Here is a 27,849-nt window from a genome sequence, read left to right on the forward strand (position 1 = left end):
TGGCGCACGATCTCACCTTTTTTCTGATGATACATTTTGCCTGATGTAACGGAATAAAAAATGTTTCGAAACTCAAAAAAGATGTACATATATAAACACGATATTCCAAGGTGAAAAATTTGTGGGTCACAAGTAATATTAAACCGATGGCTTCCCAGGCATTTGAAAGTTCCCTGGAAGGTTTTTTTTTTAATTTCTTGAACTGAGATTGAAAACGTCAACTCTGAGGAACCGTTTTTAAATTTTTTTGAAATCGGATTCCTTCTTCCATAAGGTGACCGATACTCTATATCATGAGCATTCTTTAAAGTTTTATTTCTCGATAGGCTGAAGAATTTTAGAAAATATTTCCATTTGATCATGTTGAACAACAAATTTAAAAGAAGTTTTTGAGACAACAGTGAGACTTGAAAAACTCATTTCATTGGATGATTTTTTGTAAAATCGTGAAAGTGAGTGTAAACACGATATTCCAAGGTAAAAATTATATTGGTAAAACGCCAGAAAAGACCAGCAAATTTCAAGGTTATTACCTTGTAGTTCTCTAGGCAAAGACAAGGTTCGTTTTTCGCAGGATCTTCGTTTGTTCTGATGTTACAGTTTGCCTGATGTAACGGAATAAAAAATGTTTGGAAACCCAAAAAGATGTACATATGTAAACACGATATTCCAAGGTGAAAAATGTGTGGGTCATAAGTAATATTAAACCGATGGCTTCTCATGCATCCGAAAGGTCCCTAGAATGTTTTCAAAATATCTTGACTTAGGGTTGGAAACATAATCTCTTGAGAACCGTTTTTTTTTCAATCGGATTTCTCATTCCATAAGGTAGTCATTTGAGACCGGTTCTCTTTATCCTATTCTTAAACAATTTCATTTTTCGATTACCTTAAGATTTTCAGGTAATTTTTTCGTTTCACCATATCGTACAATCAATTTTAAACAAGATTTTGGGACAACAGTAAGAATTGAAGAACTCGTTTGATTAAGTGATTTGAAATCGTGAAAATTTATGTAAACACGATATTCCAAGGTGAAAATTATATTGGTAAAACGCCTTAATTAACCAAAGGATTCTTAAGTAATCAAACGTTACTCAAAATGTATACATACTTGAAAGCTTTTCAAAATCATTTGGCTGTAAAAACTCTTACAAACTTAATTTTGGAACCATCGTATGCTTGGATTAGGAATGGTTACTTTTCGGAGCGAATGAAAAACTTGAAGGTATCGAGCATGCGTTTACATTTTTTTTTGTTAAGATTAAAGTGGTTTTTACCATCTTTATGGCAATCGCGACTTTATCGACGTAGCAGTTGGCAGACCGTTAATGAAAAACTTATCCGGTACAACTGTGTTCGATGTTTACTGTTGGGTTTGAATTCGCGGACATTGGCTTAGCAGATAACTGACTTCCCAACTGAGCTCCATATATCACAAGCCTGTTGACTTTCTAATGGATTCGTTGTGATGCGTGAATTTTTTGTTGTTTGGCTATTAATTATCAGATGGATTCAGCGTTCATATAATGATTTTGAAAATTAAAAAAAAAACACATGTTAACACGATACTCTAAGATAAAAAAATGTTTTGGCAATCAGCAACATTGAGCGGACCGTAGACTACACAACATTTACACAAATGCGATAAAATTCGCTGACATTCTGTTGCTGTGAATGCGATTTGCATGGTTTATGGCACTGTTTGAATGAACGCGCAAACAGTTTGAGTAAAATCGGTCCGGATTGAAATATTTTGTACAAACAATCCTCTGTAGCATGGTGTATGGTGCTGTTTGTACAAACTTCAGGTAATTTACTCAGTCCTAGCCGGGGTGGAGGTGATTTTTTGCTGTTACTGTTTTCGCCAGCAATCGTTTGTGTTCGGGCGAAATTTGATTGTATCGTGTGAGGGCAAGCATAGAATCAAACAATCGTCGTGGAATCATCGAATTTGCACAAGCCATTTATGTAGTCTTGTAGGTCCGCTTTAGACCGATAGCTTCACTCGAAATTTCATGTTCTGAATGTTTTCTGAAGCGTTTATCATTCTAAACTGGCCAAGTAAGCTAGCAAATTGTACTTTGAAATAAAATATTACTTGGGTTATGCCCAATCCCTCGTTCCATAAGGCAGTCATTTGAGACCAGTCACCGTGAATATATATGCTTTAATTATTTTATTCCTGTATGGCCTTAAGTTATTTAAGAATAAGTTTCATTTTATCATTCCAAATGACAAATTGATAAAAGTTCTCTAGGCTAGAATAAAGTCTACAAAACTTGTTTATTGACAATATAATATTTGAAAACCTTAAAAATGATGTGAAAAATGTTTCGGAAACAAGCAACGTAACACCGAAAAATAGGTTAAAAACGTCAAAATATATACTAAAATATTTAGGGTGCGAATAAATTTCTTTCAGGAGCTAAGAATTGTAGCAGCTATATATCTTCAATCTTTTCCTTTTTAAAATACTTCAAAATCCAACAGTGCAACCACTTTCAACAGAAGAAGTCGGAAGAAAGTGTGGGAGTACAATTCGTACCACTGCATCGCATCGGACAGTCAGCAACAGAACAGTCGCAATTCCTGATACACAACTTGTCCGATGACGACGACGACGTCGTCCACCTTTCATTCGACGGCTGTAGAAAGTGCCGGTTCTTGGTGGTCAGCATCGTCCTTAGCCTCAACATCGTCTCAGCTAGCAGGAAAAACGAGAAAAAAACCGAAAATCCTCCAGAAAGCCGCGCGTTTTGTTGAAGTCTGAAGTCTAGCAGACGTTAGAGCCTGGTTTTGGCCGCGTTCTGGGGGAAAGCGCAACAGCAAAAAAGGCACAGAGACCTGTAATTGAATTTGCTCCCAGCGTAATTGCATCAATTTACCTCGTCAATGACGACGTCGACGACGAGGCAGCAACAGCAACAGCATTGGTGCAAAGAAGAAAGACTCGCGTGGTCAAACGATTTTTTTCGCATTCGTTCTGACCATTCTTTGCTCCGGCTTGCCTGTTATCTTTTGGCTTTCAATTTTGGTGATCTTGCCCGTTTTTCTTGATTGGGCGGCTAGAGTTTTGCGTTCGAATCGAAGTGCTGAAGTGGAATTTGACGAAGACGTGCTGGAACTAGCAATTTTCTAGAGAGAGCCTCAAACGCGAATCTCCCTGGGGAGCAGGAAACTCAAAAATGAAACGTGCCTTCACGTGGGTGCTTCTCAAAAATTCATCGAATAATTGTGTTTTGCCTAAGCCGGCCTACCAGCTTTTGGTTCAAAGCTAATTTTACTGGTCCTCGAATACTCATCGATATAATTGACACATTTGTCACTGTCAATCGCCAATCAGCAACACGTGTCTTCGGCCGAGTCGGAAATGAGATTATTGCTACATCAGCGGGCAGGACGAAGACGAAATGCAATCACAATCAGACTCCCGGGCCAACAAGGACTCACAAGCCATTATAATGATGCACTTCAATTTACTCCCACTTCAACCGGCTGCCGGCAAACAAGAACGAGAGCAACTCCCGGGCAAAAGATATGCGACGGCGGCGTGTGCCAAACGTGAGTCCTCATCTGTGTCTCTCGCTTTGACTCATACCACATCGAGAGGATGTTGGGTGCATTCCATTCAGCTGATTTCTGCTGCTTTCTACCATATCAAAACCATTCCATAGCTACATTTAATAGTGCTGAGCTGTTGTTACTTCATCTCTTCCCTCCCCAGCATATATGCAACAACTTTGCTGATTACGGAATGGAATTTCTATAAGTGCCTATGCATGGTCCTCCTCACTCCACCCTTTTCCCATAAGTTACCATTACTCTCACGAATGAATGAACGCATGTTGCCCTGGTACCTAAAGAAGTGTGTTCTCCCTCTCTAATTGTCATTTCCCTAATTAAATTAATAGTATTATGATTCAATTACTTCGCTTCATCCCGAGTCCATGTGAGTGTGAGTGAATGTGCCTGCGCCATTGTGCATCTTTACCCATACGTTCGTTTGTTTCGCTTTCCGTGGAAAACGCGAACGTGAAAACCGAAAGGAAAGTGACTAATGGAATTGCCCTTGTTTCTGGCCTATCTTCAGGAGCATTGTGAAGCGAAAGGTTGCTTCCGTGTGTACGTGAATGTGTGTCTGTGCGAGGGTGGGTGCCGGCTTAATGGGATGGTTCGCTCCACGTCGGTATTAAACAGATTATACAGCTTGTTACCCCCGGTTTTTATGCTCTTTAACGGGAAATCGAGCAAGTATTTGCGCGGTGAATGTGTGAGTGGTGGTGGTGTAGACGATGGTGATAGGAGGAAAATAAAAGTATTACAATCGCTTTAAAAGTGCGTCACCTCTTTTTAATGAATGTTTACTTTTGACGGTCCATGAAATAAACCAATACAGTAGAGCGTCATATCAACTAGATTTATTTAAAATTTGAACAATAGAGTCCATATGGTGTCCGTCTTACCGGACTTTTTCCAATAGCCTCAGTATATGGAAATCTTCTTCCTATTCTTGGTAAATATATTTTCTGTCCGTAAGTTTTCAATCCGTCAAATCCGTAAATCTGACCATATGACAGATTTTAAATATGGCAGAAGTGTTACAAATCCGCAATTGGAACACTGACAGGATCGCCAATGTGGAGACTTATTTATCGACCTTATCCCGGTTGACTCTGGCTAGACTGCTGAACTAAAGAATGCCGAATGATGATTTAAAATAAGCAGTATAAGCAAACTCATTTTTATATGATTTGTGCTTACGTAAGAACTTTAACTATACACATAACACACGACGTATTACAGGACACGACACACGACACGTTTATATCCTTTTTCCGTTAAGTAAGAACGTTATGTGTCGTGTCCTGTAATACGTCGTGTGTTATGTGTATAGTATAAGCAAAACTTAGAAGTAAATTAATTTTTTTCACTTCTATTTTCAATGTAAGTCTGCTTTTACAGTGATTCAATAAAAAATTTGATTCCAGTCGATCGAAAGCCAGTGATCGAATTTTGATCGAAGATGGTCAAAGATAGCACAAACAGACGGCTGCAACGTTACACGTTTTGTCTATGTATCGTGTGACCAACATATTTTAAATAAGTGGTCGTGAATCTCGTTTTTAAGCTTTTTTTCCTCAGATTTAAGCTTTTTTTGCCTTGGGAGCATAGGAGATGAAAGCTCAAATCTGAAGAAAAAAGCTTAAATCTGTCAAAAAAGGGGAAATCTGAGGGGAAATCTGAGAGATGTGCTCCATACGGTTTGAATAGCGTTGCCACCGTCTGAGCACAAACTGATTTTCAGTCTTTTGCAATGTTTTCGATATTATCCCCCTGTTTCACATGTTTTCTCAAATACGATTTGGTAAGGGTCTAAAAATTTGTAATCGGTTTCGTCTTTGTTGGGTTGGTACCAAGCCATCGATTCCTTTGAGTAGCGAGCTGATGGAAAATCAGGTTAAAACAGCACTGAATGATCATGCTTGCAGAAAACGGTTCAGGCAGCTATATTCATTGTGTCAGTGTTCACGAACGGATCGGAAGCATGCATGCCATATATACAAATGGCTTGACTTCATGTGTCTCCGTCTCGTCAACAGTTTAACCATCTTGAACAGTGTTATACTGATCATCCGGAAGCGTTTTGTATTCTCTGTAAGTCTTACTACTTGCTTAAGCACGCATGACTTTTCGGTCCAAATTTTTGTCCACTGGACCCGGATTCCGCCCAGAGTTTTTTTTTCACGATGCTGCTTTATTCTCTATACATCCGAATCCAACTTTGGAACCGCTCCAAGGCGTGCTTCTTTCATTTTTGCCAACTGACTCAGCGAAATATTGGAAAAGTACACCATTTATCACGATATTTTTGCGCTTTTCAGGGAAAATGCTTCTTACTTTCAAGAAAATTTTAAAAACTTCAGCTTACGATATACAGAGTTATAAGTTCAACTGTAAACAATAACATACAGCAGAAAACAGCTTTTTAAACGTCATCTAAAATAAGTGGGGTTTTATCAAAATCGTGCTTAGACATAATGAGCCACCCTAAACTAACCATACTGATAGGGGGATACGTCCTAGGAATGTCAGTTGTGCTAGCGATTGCTACCATCGTTGCAGTTAAGTTGCATTCTTCAATATGTTCTTTCAAAAGAGTCATTGGTATCAAATCTTTTGAAGCTTAAGAGTACCAAAATTAGCAATCGCTATCGCTGCTGACCTTTCTGAACAACATATTCATACTTAGAATCTTAGACACTGGCAGCAAGATTAATTAGACTAAAACAAATATCAAATTCTTCTAATGTCAACCCCACCCCCTTTCGATATTTTCGAAAATTCTGAAGGGGGAAATAAATCAAGTTTAATGTATTTATAATATAAAAATGGAGGCGTTTTTTTGTAACAACATCACGTATGAATTGTCGGTCGGAATGAAGTGAAATTTGGTATCCGAGGGTTTTTTGGGTCAGAGATGGTTTGTATAATAGTTTCAAGGATCTCACTTTTTATGGAAGGTGGTCCCAATACAAATTCAACTTTATTTGTTACGATTTCCATAAGAATCTTTTCGCGAGCACGATGCAGTTAAGGACGAGTAGATGAAATTAAACATTTATTACGATTTATACTTAAGAAGATAAAACGAAGTTTACCGGGTCAGCTAGTTTATAATACAAACTTGTTACATTCTTCGAAAATTCAAACAGTTTATATAGCAAAAGACAAACGGTTAAAGATGGGAATTGTAGCATCTTTTGTATTCCGAATATTTTTAAATTTTTGATCTAAAATAACTCGATTTTTCTTACTTGATGTAATGAAGATTGTGTGCAAGATTGTTGTATGCAAGCTTTTGTCTAATTTTTACTAATTTATTAAAAATTCGGGTTATTTTTAATAATCCCTTCTCCCTGGTGATGATCCATCTCCAAATGACAAAAGAAGAATTCAAAACTTGTAACAACCTTATCAGTCTGATATTACTTAATGTAACATTACCCTTTAAATCCCTTTAAAACACTACTCAAAAGGAAGAGGAATTTTGCGTCAAAACGGTTGTTTTGGAACCGGAACAATTTTTCGGAACTTTATTTAGAACTCGCGACGATTTAGTTTTAACTTCAAACGCAAGTTGAATTGCACACTAAGATTGCCTTTAATTCGCTCGGGACCATGAATCTCCGTGTCACGGGGAAACTGCTCAACTTAAACGAAGTTCGAAAGGAAACTCGCCCGTATCTCAGGACGCTTTATCTCTCTTGAAATACGATACAAATACGTTAAGTTTCTGTGCTACAAGAGCTCACAGGAAAATTTCAAAAGTTCCTGCAAGTCACAGGGGAAAACCGTTTCGAACATTCAGGCGAATTTGACAGCCTGAGCTGTTTTGTTCGGCGATCTGAACAAGTCAAGGTTTGGACTGAGTTCAACCTAAACACAGTGTTGTACAAAAAGTGTCGTACAGAGAAATGTATATTATGCGAAAATTTTCTACAACAAACGCATTTACATTATTTTAGTATCAAATAATGAGAGGAACAAAAGGAAACACTTTAGGTATACAGTCTCTTCGCTCTGCAATGAACAGAGCTCCGCTCCTCTCCTGAGAGTTATTTTAGTTGCGTTTCAGATGGTCTAAATTCCCGTCTTTGTCTGTTTTTTTTTCTCTCACTACCACTAAGCCTTGCAACGCAATGTTTCTACTACAACAACGGTTATAAAGGTAGTAAAAAGAAGATAACATTTGGCTTCATGTGGAGGTTAGGATTTTGTACCATTGATGAGATTGAAAGAAACTTAAACTATTTATACTAAGCTTGCCAGAGTGCCCGATTTTGTCCGGGTTTGCCCGGATATTTGATACAAAATTTGGGAAAAGTTCGGCCCGGCCTGGTTGCGTAGAATTCATTGAAAAAGCTTGGATTTTGCCTGGATTTATTCACTTTATCTGGCAAATCAAACAAAAGAAAGATTGTTTGAAAAATACTATATTTATGAGCCCAAAACGATTTAAACCGAGTTTTATTAAAATAATCATGAAGGTTTTTTGGAAGCCTTAAACACGATTTAAAATCTGGTGATAAATTTAGATGAACAAAAATTATTTGAATTTTTTTTTATTTTTGTTGAGTAATTCCGGGGTTTTGACCAAATTGGCCAGGATATCGCTCGGATTTTCGATTACAATTACAAATCAAACGCCTGGTTTTGAGAGGTTTTAAGATGGAATAGCCTGGATTTGTGCGGCCCGGATACGTGCAGAAAATATTCTGGCAACCTTAACTTACACAGTCGATCTGGATAAGGAAAAACTGGATGAGCGAGAAACATCTTTAAGTGAGAGAACTCGTAAGGTCCCGTGATTTTTATATACCAAAAAGCTTTATGAGCGAAAGTCGAAATCCTTTTTAAGCGAGAGTTTTTTCTAGCCCACACTAAGGAAATCATTGAAATGATGATATCTTTACTGAAGTTATGATACCAAACTAATTTCTGATATCAAATATTCGTACCAAAACATTGTAGGTAGTTGTTTATTTACAATTAATTTGAAAGTGGTTAGGGTTTCAGACAAATCTTTTTTACAGCAACTTTTGCATGCTAATAACATTCGAATTTAGTTCTTTGTATAAGTCGTTTAAAATTTGTAAGTACTAAAAATATGAGGATAATTAGAGTGACATATATAGTCGATACACTATGCTAGCAAAAACAACTTAAAATTGAACTAGTTTTTTTCATGAAATTCTGGTTTTTCATTCACATAAGTTCTTATAAACATCTTCCAACAATTTAAAATTTGTTGGGAGTAATGTTCATTTCAAGCGCGTCCTTTTTTGTTGTTACCGATAAATAGTTTTAACTCAATTGAGATGAGATCTGAGTTTACTTTTAATCTTCAAATAATTTTCTGTGAAACTTGATAAGATCCAGTTGAAGTGGGGTCGCACAGAAAAAAAACAGATGCTTAAAAATGCATCAAAATTTTGAATTTGAAAATGTTACTTTGGTCAAATTCAACAAAATACTTACATATTTACTGAACTGTTCACAAATTGTTTCATGAACAACAAACATCATTTTTATGTTTTGATTTTAAAGGCAATCAACAAAATTACATATGGTATTATTTTAGATTCTTTTGGTATTATTTTTTGTGAGCTATGCAAAGCATAGGAACCAAATATCGTTATAAAGTTATCGAATTTAATGCCGAACCCCACAATTAGGCACAATTTTCCCGTCTGTTTGGATACCCCCATTCTGATACACACATGCTTTGACCGTGTAAAACATCCAATCATAATTTTTCACATAAATTTTTCTAGATTTATGATCCAGTAACGCGATCCGTTAAGTTTAAATTTCATTTCGTGTTCAATTTCAGACTTGAATAGAATGAAATAAAAAAAATTATAAAACTTTACACATGCACACAAACTTTAAAGGCTCATATTTTCGGCACACAAACATTCAGAATTAAAAAAAAAATCTAATTAAAATTTATTGGAGACCTTTTTCACCACCAGGGACATTCGGGCCTAATAATTGAAAAACAAAGTTAAACTAATTATAATTTTTACAGTTTAAATGGTTTATTTGGAAACTTAAAAAAATTGTATAACAACTAATATTTCACTTTTTAAACAATTAAAACCATTAAAAAATCAATGATGATTTTTGGCATAAATTGTTAAGTTTGAGGTTCATAGAGTTATTTCTGTTCACAAAATTGTTATTTGTTAACGGATTTATAGTTCATGCAATAGAAGGATAATTTATAAAGCAGGAGAACAGCACGTGGATGCCTATGTTTTAGTTATTGATTTGGTAGATTCCAGCGTCCTTAACTCAAATTTTTCGTCAAATTTAGTTTATCACCTGTTGTTTCATTGATATGGAGATTTCAAGTATAAAAATGTATCAGTTTTAAGTGAAATCAACCATCGATAGCTGATTAACTAATTTACCTATATTTAAGTGAAAATCTTGTTCTGATTTTGGTCACTATACTTCAATCAATTATTTTATTGATTGATTAAATTAATTCAATAATATTTAAACGATCAAAACAGTAGAATTCAGCAGATTTTAAAAATGTGGAAAATATTATTACATTACTGCATTACTGCAAATTCGATGAAAAAATATCTAAAACTCAATAAAGTTTAAAACTTCTATTAAGATTAGTTGAATAAAGAAAATTGAACAAATAGAAAACTTCTATAACTTTTTTCACAGAACTTCAAATCTCTTGGGGTCTTGAGGAAAGTTGATAATTGATTTCAACCTTATATATGTTTTTGTTATAAACTTTTCTCAAAAAAGTCCAATATTTCTTAAGTTACCTATTTTCAAAAGTTATATCACAAACAAAAGCTGATAGAATAAATGCATATTAAGTTTCAGGATACCTAAATTTCTAAAAATTGCGTTGAACGTTTTTTGTTCCTCGAAAGAATGTATAAATTGTGTCAACTGTGTAATTTATCAAAACCTTTTAAAATGTGATGAAATGCATTAAGAAGAACAAAAAACACAAATAATATTGAGACTAAAATTGGTTTCGCGAGGAATTTTTCGTTCCACTATAACATTTGTACGATAAACGATAAAAGATTTTTTTTAAACAAGATTTTAAGTAGAAAAATAAAGAATATAAGGATTCAGATTTTTTTTTCTAATTCTGTTGACCACCGTGAGTGGTAAATCCTGTTATCTGACTGTTGATGTATTAAATTAGTATCCGATGAATTAACTTCGAAGTTAAAATGTATGTTTCAAAACTCTGAACTTATTTAATTACAATTCGTTATAAATACCCATTCTTAAGACGAGGTAGGGTTTTGGTATGTCAAGTTAAGAGTCTCAATACCAGAAGAGGTTGCTTGAATTGGAAATCGAAATTTACTATTTAAAATCAGTTTCAATTTGGGAACTTCATATAGTGTCTAAAATCAAAATGTACCAAACTTGGGGCGATTTAAAACTAAATTTCGAGGCAAATTTCTGACCTGCTTGATAACTCTTATTTTTTTGCCTCTTTTAATATCCAATTATTTCCCGTTACTACGGTGTAAATTTAACTTGGAAAAATCTCTAAGAGGAGAAGGGATGAAAACCCCTTTTGAACCCCTCCCAATCGCACGGCATCGAGAAAAACAAAACAAATAATTATACTATCATTTTGGCATCGATAACTCATTTTGGCTACTGTTTGCAATCGAGCTGGGCATCAAAGTCTGCTCGGGATAGCTCATCGTGTTATTCTGAAATTTGGTCAACCCTAGAATCGGCTTTGAATTTTATGTGCAAGTTTTTCTTTTTAACTTTGCGTTTCAATGTTTAACATGTTTCAATAAGGCCGGAACAAATTTCAAACCCTTCTTTTGTCACTCGGAGTTGGAACATCGCGGGGGGGGGTGACAATAAAAAATAATGCGAAAAACAAATAAACTGGAAGCTTGTGTGCAACAAAATTGCATACTATATTGCTGTCAAGTAATTTTCGAACGAATAATTCAATGATATTAAGAAAACAAAAGGTGAAATACCTTCCATCTTCTTTATTTTGTTTTTTAGTCTTGTAATCTTTCAGATATTGGATTCTTTTTATGGGAATTTACATAAATTACTTCAAACTTTATTTATTTCCCCCTTCGGGTTTTTGCAAATTTCGAAGGGGGGGATGGGGGGGGGGGGTGGGCTGACAAAAGCAGAAATTGATATTTGTTCCAGCCTAACATACATTTTGTAATCGCGTTCATGTTAGCCACACGTGCGGCAATTAAGCCTATCCCATTTCGGTTATATGAAGCCAAACTTTTTACCAACCTCCAAAATACTGAAGCATAAAAGCATAAGAACAGAAAAGAAAACCAATTAACCTGATAACTATTATATACTTTTTAAATACAGCCCCTTAAGCTGACCATAAAGTAAATTTAAAGCAACCAGCGAAATCAACGGACTTAGTTCAAAACCCCCAATAATGCATTAAAACAAAAACTTGAATTGAAGTTGTTTCTTTGCCAAATAAAAACAAAAAAGTGCTAAAGAAAGTTCATTTGAACTTCTTTGTTCATCCGAAAGTTTTAAATAAGTCGTTGAAGATTACAACACAGTTAACAATTATTTTAGGCCAATCCTTAAAAGTAACGTTTCCTGGAGATCGTTCAAATGTAATCAAAAGGCGTGTAATATGATGTTTAGCGACTCATAAATGGCATTTTTTTAAGTTTCTAAAGAGGGTGATATCAAAATTATAGCCGGCAGCAAACTATCGTGTTTTAGATTAAAAAATTATGTCCTGTAGCTGCAATTACTACTTATAGGAGGTACACGCTTTCACATTGTTTGATCCCAATGAGTAATTGACATTTTTCTTTTTTTTGTCGAATCCCTCCGCCCTTGGAGGCCTGAACTGAATGAGATCCCTCTTTGTCCAAAGTAGAGCCGGAGACGGAGGAGGAAGCAAGTTCAATCAGTTTAATTTCTTGTAGCGGCCAACGTCGGAGGCGATAATACCTCGTTCATCTGGGCAGGATTTTCGGAAAAGGACCCTAGCTACACCAAACGACGACGACGAAACGTGCCCGTGAGGGGTGCGCTGCTGCACATTACATTCATTGAGCACAATATGTGAAAGCATCCATTTGAATGATTGGCATGTCTCATGATGGAGGACGACTTGTTTCCGTCTCTGGTCGTCGTCGTCGTGATCCCGTTTCGTTCCGAAGCAAGTGCCTCCTAGCCATTCGGGGTACTGTTCATCAAAAGCCGTATTCGGATCCGTATCCTGATACTCTGATGCTGATGCCAACAACGACGCCTCTTCCTAAATATGACGCTGGGACACCCCGGGAATGGGATGAGATTTTCCTCCTCGTCCTTCTCCGGTGTGGTCCTTTCGCGTTTCGTCTCTGATCCTCTCCGGTTGGATCGGTTCTTGTCATTCCGGGACATGCTGGCAGCAGCTGATGGGTTCGGCCTCTTCGAGCTTTTTCTTCTTCCCACTTCTCTCTCGCTCTTTTTGAGTGTGTACAAAACAACCCCGGAGATGTGTGCGATTGTGTCGAACAGCTGAACCAAGTCGAGATAGAGAGTCAGAAGCACAGAGAAACATAGGAGGGAGAGGGTGGAAGTGAAGCAATTAAATAAATTAACAGAAGAACATTTAGATCTGGCCCGGCTGGCTGCCAGTAGTGCCTGTGTTTGGGCTTGTCCTTGCCGTCGTTTTTCCCTCTTTTTCCCACACACCCTCCCGTGCACTCTTTATCGTATTATTCGTTACAACAAAACAAAAAGGCGCACTTACACTAACGAGGAGCCCCGAGAAGAACCAACTAAGAAAATGGAATCTTGCTTTGTTCGGCTTGTCTTGCTGGGGCACGAGAAATCAGAGATTCTTCCCTTCGCAGGAGGCGGTTGCCTAACCTCAGGATGGAGGACAACTCTGCTGCCTCTGCTGTTGGTCGCTCTCCAGAGGCATCGCCGGCAGCCAGGCTTCAAAAGTTCCGGGGGAAGACGCTGCTCCTTCCTTGGTCCTACGCCGGCACACTCGAGGTTTCAAGTTTATTGCTGCATCGAGCTAATTACGAAATGGCAGGCCGTTTTCGCCAGTCACCGCCATCATCCGGCAGCAGAGTTGGTATGAATAGCTGCTAGATAGTGGGTAGCTGGGTGGCCCCGGGAATCGCGCACAGAAACCAGGGAACTGGTAGATTCCGACCATTAGTGATATCATCATGCTACTCGGGAACGAAAACGGCGGAAGTTTCGTTGACGTTGTCGGGAGCACGTGGTGCCTTCTTCTGTTCAAGCCACGACGAGTAGAATCTCGTGCAAAAAGTGTATTGAGGTGTGGGTGGGGTTCCTACTCCAGCACCACGTGTGATGCGTCTTGGGAAAATGTGCTACGTCATAAGCTGACGGACGGGTTGTCTAGCTAGCAATTGAACCGTTTTCGTCATTTGAACCAGGAGCGTATAAACACACTCATTCAGGGAGGTGCCCTCCGGGGAAATTTTACAATAAGGTGGAAGTGGGGGTTGCGTTAAACTGCAACAACAAAAACAAAAATATAACTATAGGTGACACACGAACACGAACAGCTCAACGAAACACGTGAATCGGCATTTAGCGAAGGGTTTGTGTCAACATGACTGGGGGTCAGTCGGAGCTAATACTCAATGGCGGCGGGCGCCACCTCCCGATTCATGTCAACCCACCGTTTATTGGCCGTTCAAGTCTAGTCGAGTCGTGTCGAGTGTGTGTTGATTGACACTTACCACCTAGTCGTCAACAGCTCATCGTTAGGTGTAATTAAAAGTAAAATTTATTGTTAAGTACACTTCAGGTTTTCAAAGTGGTGATAGTTTAAACTATTATTAATTACTTGTTCAACAGATGTTATTCTAAGTTTTTGGTGCTATTCTATGATATCTGATTGAATTGATTTTTTAATGGTTTTTTTACAGAAATAAAAAGTTTGTATTTTTGTTAAATTGATTCGAAACTGTCCGATTAAATTTAAAAAAAAAAAATATTCTCAAAACGAGAGTAATTAAGCTTAGTGACTACCAACGTGGGGAATCAATGATGGAATCGAGGAGATATAATTTATTTAACAAAAATCTAATTATTTTGAACATACATGATGATGATATTTATTTAAGACCTTTTAACATTTGAACATACAGTTGCGTTCAAAAAAAAAAAGAACGAAATCGCGTAAAGCTGCTCATCCACTTCCAACTTTGACAAACTGCCATTTCTCTCTCGGTTGATATTTTTTCATGAAATTATCACACAATTTAGTTCAGCTATCCAACGCTCTACAAAATTTGAAGTCTTTACAATGACTGGGAACAAAGATACAGCTATTCCCGTAAAAATAGGAAATTTTTAATTGCTTCACTAAATTGGCTGTATCCCTGACAATTTTCATTGAAAAATCTTGAGATTTGAGCCAAAAATGTAAAAATCGTCAAAATCGATGAACGTGATCAAAAATGGTGCCGTTTGAATGAATGAGTTCGAGTAATTTTCCTACACTGAATTCGAGTAATCTTCAATTTCAATGGAAGCTGAAGGTCTTGACAAAAATACTCCCGTATGGGATATTGAGTGTCAATTTGGTACTTCTCAATTATCGCTATTGATTTCTCAACCGATTTTTTCTAAATTTAGTTTAATACACTCGTTGTTTTACTCAAATGTGTTTTTCAAACAATATTCAGTTACAACAACTAATTTTTTCGTTACTCAAAGTCTAAGAAAAAAATGCGGAAAAACATACTTCGGAAAAAAGACCATAGAGCAGTCACCACATGCTGAAAAGAAAGAAATTCTTAAGTTAGAAGCAAGGTTGCCGAAATCACAGAAAACTCTGTAATTTCATAGAATTTTGAGCATATTTTCATAACAGAATCTGTGTCACAGAACACAGAATTTTGATATATTCACAGATTTCCCAGAATTTAAAAAATTTGAATTGATTTCCAAAATTATGATTTTTTGTCCAACTTAAAATATAGATTTCTTACTATGAAATAGAAAAGTATTTTAAGATTGGTAACGTTTATTGATTTTTTCAAATTAAAAGTAAAAAAGACCCAATTTATCATGAATTTTCAATAAAATGAAAGGAAACAGCATCACAGAAAACCATTACAGATTTTTGGGAAAAAATCACAGAAAATCAGAACTGAATAAAACACAGAATTTTTTCGGCTACCTAGCTTCGAAGCTATTTGTTTCGCATAAGTTTACTTTTTTTTTCTTGGATATCTTCAAGTTTATGACCAGAAAAAAAATTAAAAAAACCGTACTTTTCAATCAACAAATCGTCAAAATTGTTCAGTCACAGGAGATTAATTTAAAGAAATGGATTGAAAAGATTATCCAAGTCACATTTAAAATGTTATAGCGGGCTACTAGATAAAGTTTTGGTTTTATAACGTCCTTGAGAGTCTAATAAAACTAACGGTGTTACTTGGGTAAGTAATTAGACACATTTTTGCGTTCTTAGATTCTAAAAAATAAGAAACGCAGATTTTTTTGACATATTTTTAAAGGAAGATGTTTTTTGAACTTTTGGTAGATATTTAGTATCTCAGGTTTTCACAACTTTATTCACCGGGAAGGTTATTTCAAATCAGTTCTAGTGGGGTATTATACTAGCTCTGCGATACTTTGCAAAAATATTTAACATGACGAAGTTTTCCAACTTATAAATTTTACACAAATCGATCGAGATACAGAAAAGATATAGCGGTTTTAGTCAGACGTGACAAATTGACACTTCAAGAACTCTAACGGGTAACAAAATCTGGGATCAATAAGGGTTAAGACTATCACACAAGATGCACTTATTGATACAAAAAAAACTTTCTTGATTGTGATTCATGTTTCGAAGTAACTTTGGCTATTTTCCGATCTAGGGATTCAACCAAATAATTTAATTTAATGCGCTGAGCAGTTCAAAAGCTAAGTTGTTTGATTGAATCCCTAGACCGAAAAAAAAAATAAAAATATCATCGCAATTTTATTAAAATCATGATTTAATTCGGGTCAGAAGATATAAAAAAAGGAAAGCTAGGGTCAAGTCCTAAGCTTTTATACAATTTTACAAAATTAGTTCAAAGAATAGATATGTTTAATATGGAAATAATTCTTATCAAAAACTTGAAAGGAAATTTATTCTCTAGGCATAGTCTTTTTTACATTTTAGACCCTCAGAGCCAAAGGTTTATAAATGTAAAAATAATAAACAATTTTTTTTAGATTTTTGAAATTTTATTTCTAAACTTTGACAAAGGAAAAAAAATTCAAAAATATGAAGAAAATTGCCACAAACAGCAACTTGAGGATTTTCTGTAATCAGTTATTTTTAACTTGCATATACTCGAGCCTAGATTGCTGCAAAAATTTGCTTTATGCTCCAGAATATTTCTTATGACTTTTGGGGAACCCAGCATCAGTGTAAATTTTAAGATGATTAAGTAGAGTCGGTTTGGGACAAATTTGTATTTCTTACATCCTGGGGTCTAAAATGTTCAGTTTACAACTCATTCATGATTTTTTGCAGAATTTTTAAGTATCGTTTACATGAGTAAATTTGAACTATAAGGTTTGTATGGGAAAATTGAATATTTTGTACTGAAAAATCAACATCATTTTTGTTTCCTCTATTGAACCGAGCCGAGAGTTTATGGATTTTGTGCCAATTTATCAATTCTTTCAAGAAATTTTCTCGTTGAATAACTTTGATGAAGACCGTAATTTTGTATCTAATAAGACAAAAAAATATAAGCTATTTAACAGAGGTTTGACTTATTGCATTAAAAAAAACAATAAATGCAATCATGGATGAGTTTTAAACCAAAATTATGTCTTTTTGACTCCAGGATTTGAGATATTCAAAAATGACCCCAATTTGACTCAGTCTAATTGTAAAGTTTATTGTTGAATTAACTCAATTTTGCATGGAACTTTGTATAGAAGAAGAAATTTTTGCAATTAAATCATTCAGGAAGTCTTGAATTGCATTTTATTTGCATAAAATGAAAATTTAAGCTGCTTGATTGTTTCTTTTATCTTTAAGGGATGATAAATTTTTGCTAAGCCATGTAGTTCCATCATATGAAAGTCTCTTTGTACAAATATTGAAAAAAATTTCATATAATTAAAAAAAAAATTCTGGGCGACAAACATATGTGATGCGAGATTAACAGTAGAAAACGTACTGGTGGAAAGTCCACAAGATTCAGGGCCTAGAAATGCATACAAAATAGATGAATCGAATCGGAACGCACTCTTGAACAATGCAATAGAAAAAAAAGGTGTGTTTCCTGAAAGAATCATACATAGTTAACGAATTGTAAAATGAAAAAAAAAATTCCTAGAAAGTCAAAGGCTGACAGTCTCTCTAATGGAGAAAAAAAAACCTAGGTGACAAAAAATCTTTTTAACCTTGAAACATTTTGAATCAGAAAAAAATTCTGTTTTGCTGTTTGATAGATTGTATCAAAAATATTTATCTATATTTTGAAAAAAAAAAAAGTATATTTGTTTTAATAGTTTTTATTCCTTTATTCAATCGTGTTGAAATTTGGTATGAGGATACCAAAGACCTTATCAAAATATTTGAATTAAATTGAAATTAGTTACTAAAATTCAAATTTATGATAGTAAAATTCATAGTATAATTTAAGATTATTATTTGGATTCCAAATTCCGGTAGAAGATTATGTTAATGCTGATGTGATATAATTCTCTAACTTAAAAGCAAATCACAAAACTTAATAGGTATGAAAGCGTTATTTTTAGTAATATAAAATTTTCCAGTCATGAAAATAAAAATAAAAAAATGAAGTTTTTTTTTATTTGCTTAACTACCCAATAAATAATAACTAACTGTGTTTATTGACTGCAGATTTCATTTCATGATGCTCGGATTGAACCTCTCACAATAAATAAAAAAAATCAATTCCTTTTTTTTAATTTTTGATTGATTTTTATGATTTGAAAAAATTAACCATTTTTCAACATAGTTTGAGTGTTATAAATTGAATATTCGATGCTTCATTTCGTTTTACCTAAAATTGCCAAAACTATATGTGATGTGAATTTTACAAAACCTCTTAAATAAATGTTTGAATCCAATTGACAAGTGACAAGGCGATTGAAATATAATGCTGTATAATCCAGAACGGCGACTTAAAAAATGATTTCAATAGAACAAAATTTCAAAAGTTACTGAAATTTTCTAGAAAAAATCACAAAGGAATTCATCATACGAAGTGAAAAAAAATTTGATTCCTCACTCCAAATTCTTTGATATAATTTTATGCATCTAATTTTTTTTTTCAATAAACATTTGTTGCAAATCAAAAAAACAAGAATGTCAAAATTCCATCACTGAACAATGAAAATCAGGTTTGATTAACTTTTTGGAGAGAAATAAGTATGTTGTACAATGTTTTTCAAAGCCAGTTGGATATAAGAATCTTGTATATTAAAGTTTAAGTATGGTAATGAGATAATGACTTGGTGATTTCCATTAGCATCAATATTTTCAACGCTCAATGTTTTGGTGTTAATCCGCAATATGTAGAGAATCAAACAGTGCAATCCAAGAAATTTTCAAAGCAAATTTTAAAAAAGGGTGTCCCACATTAAATTGCATGACAATAAAAACGCTGTAAAATTACCAAGTTGACCGATTCATTTAAAAAAATAAACTATAAACCATTGTTTAATCTTTTGATGTTTCTACTTTATTTGAGTTCAATACCATATTCGTACAATCGCACATTAGGTCCAACTATTTCCGTAAAAATTTGAGCAACATCTAAAAGCAGCTTTTTTTATACAGAAATCTACGTTTTCGCCATTAATGTCTTAAAATTTACCTCTTCAAGTCGCTTAATGATGGCTACTTCAAAATAGCACATTTTTCAATGGGTCTTGGTTCCGGTGCTTTGGAAGAATTCATGTTCTTGGATACAAAATTGACTTTTTTGACTTCATATCACTTCAGGACATCCTTTCGATAAAGGAACGAATTATAAATAAGTCGAAATGGTGCAGAAGACCGCCTTAAATTTTATTTTGAACTTTAAACTAACCAAAGAATGCAAATCCAGCGCCAGAGAGCTTTAGAAGTAATTTATACAGTAAATCGAGTTATTGTTAAAACCAGCATTATTATCGGACCATTTCGAATTTATCAGAAATTTTACGATGCTTCAAACCTACAAAATAACAACAAAGAAACTTAACGTTAAATCACAAAACTCACAATTGCAGTACGACTACATGTTGATTTCGAACGTCACGTTTCAAAGAAAAAAATAGTATTTTTTTTTTCATTTTTCAAAACACAGAGAAATAAAAATTACCTTGTAAACTACACACTTTCAACATTCTTTGGTAACATTTTCAAGCAAGAAGGCCCAATGAGTGATTTTCTACGGCGTTTGCAAAGTGACGCAATTTTATGATGGACACCCTTTACAGGTTGGTACCTATCTAAATTTCCAAAAAAAAAAAAATGCTTCATTACCAACAAACAAACCAACACAAGATAAAAATCAAAAGCAATCATCAGGCTCCCGGAAAGCGTAAAACGAGAGAGGATTAAGTTTCACTGATAATGGAAAGAAAACAAAAATCGGCAGCCCGGAAACAATGGAGCGCAATGAACGAATTTTGTTTTTAGTATGAATTTGAACATATTTCTAAGACTTCCCTGAAGTGGACTTTGGCTTGGAAACGAAAAGAAAACAACCGAAATAGGGAAAGGCAAGGTAACAACCTCCTTCAAGTGATCGAGGTTCGTTCTGCGGTTTGGGATCGAGTTCTTCAGCTGATCCCAATTTTTGCGGTGGCTGTGGTGCTTGCGTGGCGCACAAAACTATCGGATTACCTTAACCACTCTTTTCATTTCTTGCATCCCTCCCACTCTTTCGTTTTGCGAGAAAAAAAACTCTGCCAAGATATTTCTCCGAAGGTCGCCTTTTTCGTTTTAATTTTGTTTGCCAGAGTTCTACTGTTTAGATCAATCATGATTTGTGTGATCTTCCGGGGACCAATATTGGCATCAGTGTAAAGTTCAAAGTAAATTTCTTCTGAAAAGGTAACCCTTTCCAGCCTACCGATATGATGCGTCCGTCCGTCGGCCAGGAATTCGGGTCGATTTCAATCTTTTCATTTGCAAAATTACCTGGCCCGGTGTTATCGGGGACGAAAGTCCTTGTGTTTCATCCTTTCGCAGCCACAATGAAACACCTCGTTGTAGGTTCGGAAAGGGATCGAGAAAGCCAAAAAAGCGTAACCACAACAGCATTGTTCCCATTAATGGAGTGAGAGCGCACGTTAAAGGTTGCTGTTATTCAAAATTTCCATCAGAACTAATCAATCGAACAAAAGAAACACCGAAGAAATTAATCATGTAAACCCGAAGAAACCCCTCCATTTGCTTCGAGCAGATGTTTGATCGGTTTATTTGGCGACCGTCAATTATGTAATACACTACTAGTATGTGTTGTAAAAATAATGAATCGAACTCACCTGGAGTAGTCCGCTTTGCACAGGATCATGCCGCTGCGGGTGTAACAACTGGAACCGATATCGGCGAGCATCGCCCCACAGCAGGAGCACTTCAAGCAGGAATTGTGCCAGTATCGGTCGAGCGCGTGCAGGAAGAAACGTTCGGTGATTTTGCCTGCGGAGCGGAAGAGAAAATCTAACATCAATTGGTGGTGGAACTTTGGAACTGGTTGATGCAATAGGTCGAATCGATTATATTTTTCTGTCAAAAGTTCTAATATGTAAAATAAGTATAGGGAGGTTATTAAAATAAGTCAAATACATCAATTTGGGAACAATACGAAAATAATCAAATAAATAGTTAATTTTTTCATCAATTAAAAATACATAGGTTAAAGTAAAATTTCCATATTCTTATTATTTTGTATAAACTGTTACAAAAACAGAAACAAGCCATAGATTGATCAATTCGAAACGCACTCCGAACGATATAGTAGAAAAAAGAAAAAGTGTTGTGTTTACTGAAAGAATCAAAAAATTAAACATACAATACAAAAAAAAACCTTTTTTTCAGAAACGACTCAGAACCAAAGGTTAAAAGTCTCTCTAATAAAGACACAAGAAAAAATTCAAGCCAATGAAAAAAATTAAAATCATTGAGAAGAATCTTTGGCGATTCATCTCTTATAACTTGTTAAATCATAAACGCCCAGCAAACTTTTATTACTAATACTTAGAATATAAAATTTGACATTGTTTTTTATAACAACCAATTTGATTTTTTTGTCTTTCAAATAACGTTTACGCAATACTAAGGATTCTTAAATTATTATTCTTGGGTGTTTTGGTGTGCTGTGGGTTTTTTACAATTAAAAATTTTAAACTCAAGACATGATTTGATATCACGAGCAGAATATTGCATCAATTCTGACTGGGCCCAAATATTTAGCTTGGAAAAAATACAGTTTCACCGAACAAATCACACACCAGTGTTTTCAGAAAATCGCAGTAAGCTTTGCTAGGGACCGGACGTATTTTTTAATCGGTTTGTTGTTCTCTCGATTTCTTTCTTGGCTATGGAAAATATCGCAGAGCTCAGAAAATCAATTTTGCATCTATTTTTCGAAAGTGTTTTGAATGGTGTTCAGTAAAAATGAGTTTTTTGTGGCATAGATAGTGAAGTAATTAAGTAATTCGAAAGAGAACCTTCGGAACACGAAAGCCAAGCTGCGAGGACTTGGAAAACCGTACGAAAATTTGGATCTTAGATCAAGAATTTAAATTTGTGGACTCCCCATTTTCTGGAAGATCCTCGCAATGCACAATAGGAAAAAAAGTGTATAAACCGCGAAGCAATGCAATATCTTCCTTTTTTCTCCATCCCACCAAATCTATGAAAATATATATTTTCTTTTAGTAAAAATGTCCGGAGAATCGATTGAACATAGTTTCAGACGCCACACGAGCTTATGAACGAAAAGATAGTGCCTTTTTAACCCCTAATTCCTCTTTATTTCGTAAACAGCCCAGTGAAGCACTGATTAGGACTTGAATTTTATTACAAAAAAAAACCTTTCTTGTGTGATTTTTTTTACCGAAGAAGCAAACGAAGGCTGTTTGAGCTACCACACGCTTCAGAAAATAAAGTAATGGCTGGTGTTACCCTTAATTCTCATTTTTCCAATAAATTATTGAAAAAGTAAGTACAAACGTGAACATTTTGAATTGATTTAAGGCTATTTGAGAAACCGCACCCATCACTTGATTCCTCGAACAAAAAATATCACACAAGATAAGTCTAATTTGATTCAAAATTTTAAAGTCTGAACATGCTTTTTCTAAAATAGTTTTAAAATGTAGGGAATTGAGGTTAAAACAGCCATAACTCTATTTTCCAATCCATGCGGTGGTTCAAATAGCCTTCATTCGATTCCTAAAAAAACACTAGAAAAAAAAACACATTTGGCCGAAAATGTTCCAGTCCGAACAAGCATCTTCTGAACTTTATTAAAAATGCTGAAAAGTTGAGGCTAAAACGTCCAATAATCCAGTTTCCGATGCGTGGATTGCCTTCATTTGATTCCTCGGAAAAAAATCTTACAAAATATCTTATTTGGTTCAAACTGTTCAAGTCAAAACATGCATTCTCTGAGTTTATTGAAAGGGGCAATGGGGCTTAAAACAGCCATAACCCCAACTCCATTCAATTCCTTGGAAAAATCACGAAAAATAAGTCTCATTTGATTAAAAATGTTAAAGTCTAAACATTCTTTTTCTGAACTTTATTAAAATGTAGGTAAATTGAGGGTAAAACAGCAAAAACTCCAGTTTACAATGCGAACCTATTTATTTCTGTTGGAATAATATTGCCCAAAGAAATTTATTTTCAAACAAACCTTAAATTTCAAATGAGGGGGAGGGGGTTTTTTGGCATTGACAAACAATAAATTCAATTGACATCACTGTTGGTTGCCTTGCAAGGTATTGCACGACTACTTTTTATGCAATTCTTCGCGAGGCATCAGCAGTGATATCAATTGAATTTATTGTTTTTCGATACCATAAAACATACCCCTGATAAACAGCTGATAACTTTTTTGCCTAATAAGATATGAAGCTAAGGTCTTCGATGAAGTTGTTCAGCGAAAAATTTATAAATTGGAACAAAAACTTTTAGTGGGCTAGGTTCCGCAGAAAAAAAGTCATGTAGATTTTTCAAGACAAAATATTCAATTTGCCCTTATAAACCTAAAAGTTTATTTTTACTCATGTATACGTTACTAAAAATTCTGCAAAAAATCATGGATGAGTTTTGAGCCAAAATGGAGCTTTTTTAGACCCCAGGTTAGGAGAAATGCATAAATGACTCCAAATCGACTCAGTCTAGTGCACAGAAATCCAAAGTTTCAGATCGTAGTAGTGAAATTTAAGCATAACATAGATGTTTTTATTTACATGAAAAGATAAAAAGCTCCCAACGCGAGAACTGTCCTATCATGAAAACGTATCGTAGTGTTGTTCACGTATTTTCCTCCTGTGTCCCGTATCTTCCAAAATAAGTTTAAGTTTTTAGTGTAAGGTTGCCAGATTGCCCGGTTTTAGCCAGGTTTGCTCGGATATTCGATACAAAATAAGGGAAAATTCCAATCCGGTTCGTTTGCCCGGATTTTTCCCCGATTGATTCATATTTTTTACCAAATTCAACAAAAAAAAGCGTTTAAAACGAATTTTTTTTACCAAAGTCTGAAAAATAATCATTTAATTTTTTTTTTTGAAGTCTCAAATGCGATTTAAAATATGCAGATAAATTTTGAAGACAACATAAAAAAAGTTTTTTTTTGCTTCCTTTTTATTGAGTATTACCTAGATTTCAACCAAATTTGACCGGATATTGTCCGGATTTTTGATCAACAATTTTAATCAAATGCTTGGATATTTCAAGGTTTTAGAAAAAAAATAGCCCGGATGCGTAGTGAAAAAAAACTGGCAAACTTAGTTTAATGTAATGCCAGAAGACGAGGCTCAGAAAAGCAATATAATTTTTTATATTTGATTCCAATTTCATCTCCAATGTTTATTCGTTTAACAGATGTGCCTATTTTATCCAGTCAAATTTTTTAAAGCTATTCCGAGATATTTGGATCGTGCATTGCCATAAGTTGTAGAATATATCCAGGGATAAAAGGTTAATCGAAATTGTACTTTTTTTGGGTTTGATACCAATTCGAAAAATGAAATCCTTGATCTTCTGAAATCAACTTTGGAACATTTCAGAATATATACTTGAACCGATAGTTAAATGGTTTGGAATCGGAAAGATGACGGGATGATGATCTATTTCGATTATGGTTAATTAACGCTTTAAGATTCAGTTTTTTTAGTAAGGAGAATTGAAAATAAGTTGATCTTTGTTATTCGCAGGTCTTTTAGGAACTTAGTTACATTTTTTTTCGAAACCAATAATTAGTGGACTGAATAGCGATTAGTAGATAAGCTTGCTAGGGATTGACTACATTAAAAAGCAATTATAAGTTTCCCGAAAAAAATACAAAATACAAAATCAATTTTATGTTTTGTTTCTAGATGTAGGTAATTGAGATTTGTTAGAACTGAAAGCGGATTTAAGTTTTGAACTGAAATTGGATTTCTGAATTGGATTAAAAGTATATTACGAAAAGCAGTAACTGAATACCAACATTGAAAAAATCATTTTAAGCCAAAGTTTCTTTGTAAATTTAGAAACCAATTCCAGAATGAAAATGACAGAAAATCGTATCTTAATTGCAATAAAATTTTTTTTTTGTTCAATTTAAGATTTAAATTTACATACATGGAAAAGTATTAAAATTCTTATATCAGGATCATAATTGAGGCTCTCAGAATCATAGAAGTATTAGTGTTAAAATCATCGATTTTGAGTTCAGTTAAGCAACCATTTTTTTTTATCTTAATAAACATCTGGTACAAAACTCAGATTTGATTAAATTTTTACAACTCTTTTTCGAATGATTTTGAATAACTAGAACGAAAAAAAAAAATCGAGCACCTTGACAACTTTGATGCGCATTTTCTTGAAACTATCATTTGAGCAAATACCCCCCAATGAATCTGAGGGCCTAAATCATTTGATTTCTATATTTAGTGACAATATTTAAAAATTTACAGCTCATATGGGATTTTACCAGCTCGAGACCGATTGCCCAACATCATAATTTAGATTTCTGACTCAAATCGATTTCAATATTATATTCAGATTTCTGGATCAAAAAATCTTTATTCAGATTTGAATTTCAAACAACAGAATCATAATCAGAAAAAAATATGAAATGCAAAATTACCTAGTGAAGAGTTCCAGTTAAACAATATAAAAAAATTTATTGAAATGTTAAAGTTTGAACTAAAAGTCTATATAAAAACCTTTTTAAAAAGTTTCTACATGATACTACAGGGAAAGCTAGGCCCACAAAATTGTTGTCAATATCAATAGATTTGAATTAAACATACCAAACGATTCATCAAACTTTTACCCGTCATTGAGAAATTCAGATTTTAATCGTTTTCCAAAATTTTTACTAAAATTAATTGGAAGCAACATTTGACCCCTTGCTCCTCTTTCTGTATTTAAGGCACATTTTAAACAAAATCAAAGTATAAGTAAAATTTGTAGTAAATCCAGCCTTCGGAATTTTTTTTCAGTTATGTTTTGCATTGTTCATTTTGTTTTTCAGTTTTTGTTTTCATTAAGAGTAGGTAAGATTAAAGTTTTTCAATGTTTTCAAGGTTTAGCATATTTTCTACATAAACAATGTAAGGAGTGTATTCAAAAAAATGCAACACTTTTTGTAAATAATTTTAGCGCGGTCCGAATATTGGACACACAATTTGGCCACCATATTTTGTTTATTTTACCGGTGAGCGGCTTTTATCCCTGGTGAACATGTAGTCAAGCCCTTTTATAAGTCAGCTCCCCTATCGAAATTTTCATATTATGTATGACAAATTTTCTCGCATTCCATAACTTCATGGAATCAATCATATTCACTTTTATTCAAATTTTAGCTCACTGTTAGATCCTCTAGGACTCCTTAAACAATTTACCATATGAACATTGGTCAAATAGTTGATTTCCTGCTGTATTTAGATGGGACTTTCCTAGATTTTTCTCTATCCTGTCCATTTTTTTTTCAATAAGCTTCTGTATTGAACGCTAGCTCTAAAATTACTTGACAGTTGGACACCAAATCTTGTACACGTACACAGTACATTACCAGGTAGCTTCACTTAGAATTTAAATATACATTTCATCCATGCTTCAAAAGTTATTCACAGAACAAAGTGTTGCATTTTTTTTTCAAATTCACTCCTCATATGAAGACACGTCGTTTGTTGTTCAATTTATCCTGGAAGTTATCGTTTGAAGAGATCCTTTTTTGTTAACTGAGTAAATGAATGAATCTTAACTTGTTCTGAGTTTCTAAAACTCTTGTTGGTTGTTAGGGATGCAAAAAACTGATTCAGAAATATAACTTCGGGAAAAATGACATTTTAAAATCGATCTTCAAGATTCAACCTCAATAATGAAAATTTGTGAAGAGTTGAAAGTGAATACCTTGATATTTATAGACCTTGAACAAACAAATTAAGGGTTTTTATTTTATGAAATGTTATAATTTTTTATTTTGTTAAAAGAAATATATGCTTTAAAACAAACAAAGAACAACAATAATAGTAAGGATATTATCATCACGTTGTTAAAATCTTCAATTTCGCAGTTAAGAAACAAAATGAAGTATTTAATAATTGTTTTGGTATTGTATCATCTGATTTTGTGGATTTTTGGATACAGTATTTCAACACATTCGTGTTCTAGTATTTTTAAACTTTTTCAAAATTTAAATGCGTTTTATTTGCGTTTTTGCATTAATGCAAGAAACAGAAAAAGAAGTTTAAAAAAAATTTCTTCGGGAATTACGTATCCTAAAATTTTCTTGTTGCAATTTTCGAATGCATAGAATTGATCCTGTGTACCAAATTTATTTAAAACAAAAATTTTTTTAAAGTTGAGCACAAGGTAAGCGTCTTCATTTTAAAACAGGATCTAAAATTAAATCAATTTTTGAAAATGATAATGTAAGAATCATACAGCCAGTGCTAAGAAAACACAGTTTTTTTTTTATTAGAGACGTTTTATCCAAAAACACAACTTATAGGAATTTTTTTTGAAGTACGAATAAAGGTTAAAGTGTAGTATCTGTTCTTATCAATTTTTTATTTGAAGAATTTT

At 34.2% G+C, this 27,849-nt stretch overlaps 1 protein-coding gene across 3 annotated transcripts in view; it reads right to left on the bottom strand.

Annotated features, from left to right (window-relative positions):
* The window catches only part of LOC129746729 (LIM domain transcription factor LMO4), a 118,130-nt gene that overhangs the window by 64,523 nt on the left and 25,758 nt on the right, over positions 1–27,849 (bottom strand). For 2 of the 3 annotated variants that reach the window (XM_055740584.1, XM_055740583.1), the window contains exon 3: positions 21,087–21,261. In XM_055740584.1, coding sequence (XP_055596559.1) covers positions 21,087–21,261 — 175 coding nt within the window. The remainder of the gene's footprint in view (positions 1–21,086; positions 21,262–27,849) is intronic. The other variant, XM_055740585.1, reaches the window with a different exon arrangement.

Source organism: Uranotaenia lowii, chromosome 2 (genome assembly GCF_029784155.1).
Source record: "Uranotaenia lowii strain MFRU-FL chromosome 2, ASM2978415v1, whole genome shotgun sequence".
In the NCBI taxonomy this organism is placed as follows: domain Eukaryota; kingdom Metazoa; phylum Arthropoda; class Insecta; order Diptera; family Culicidae; genus Uranotaenia; species Uranotaenia lowii.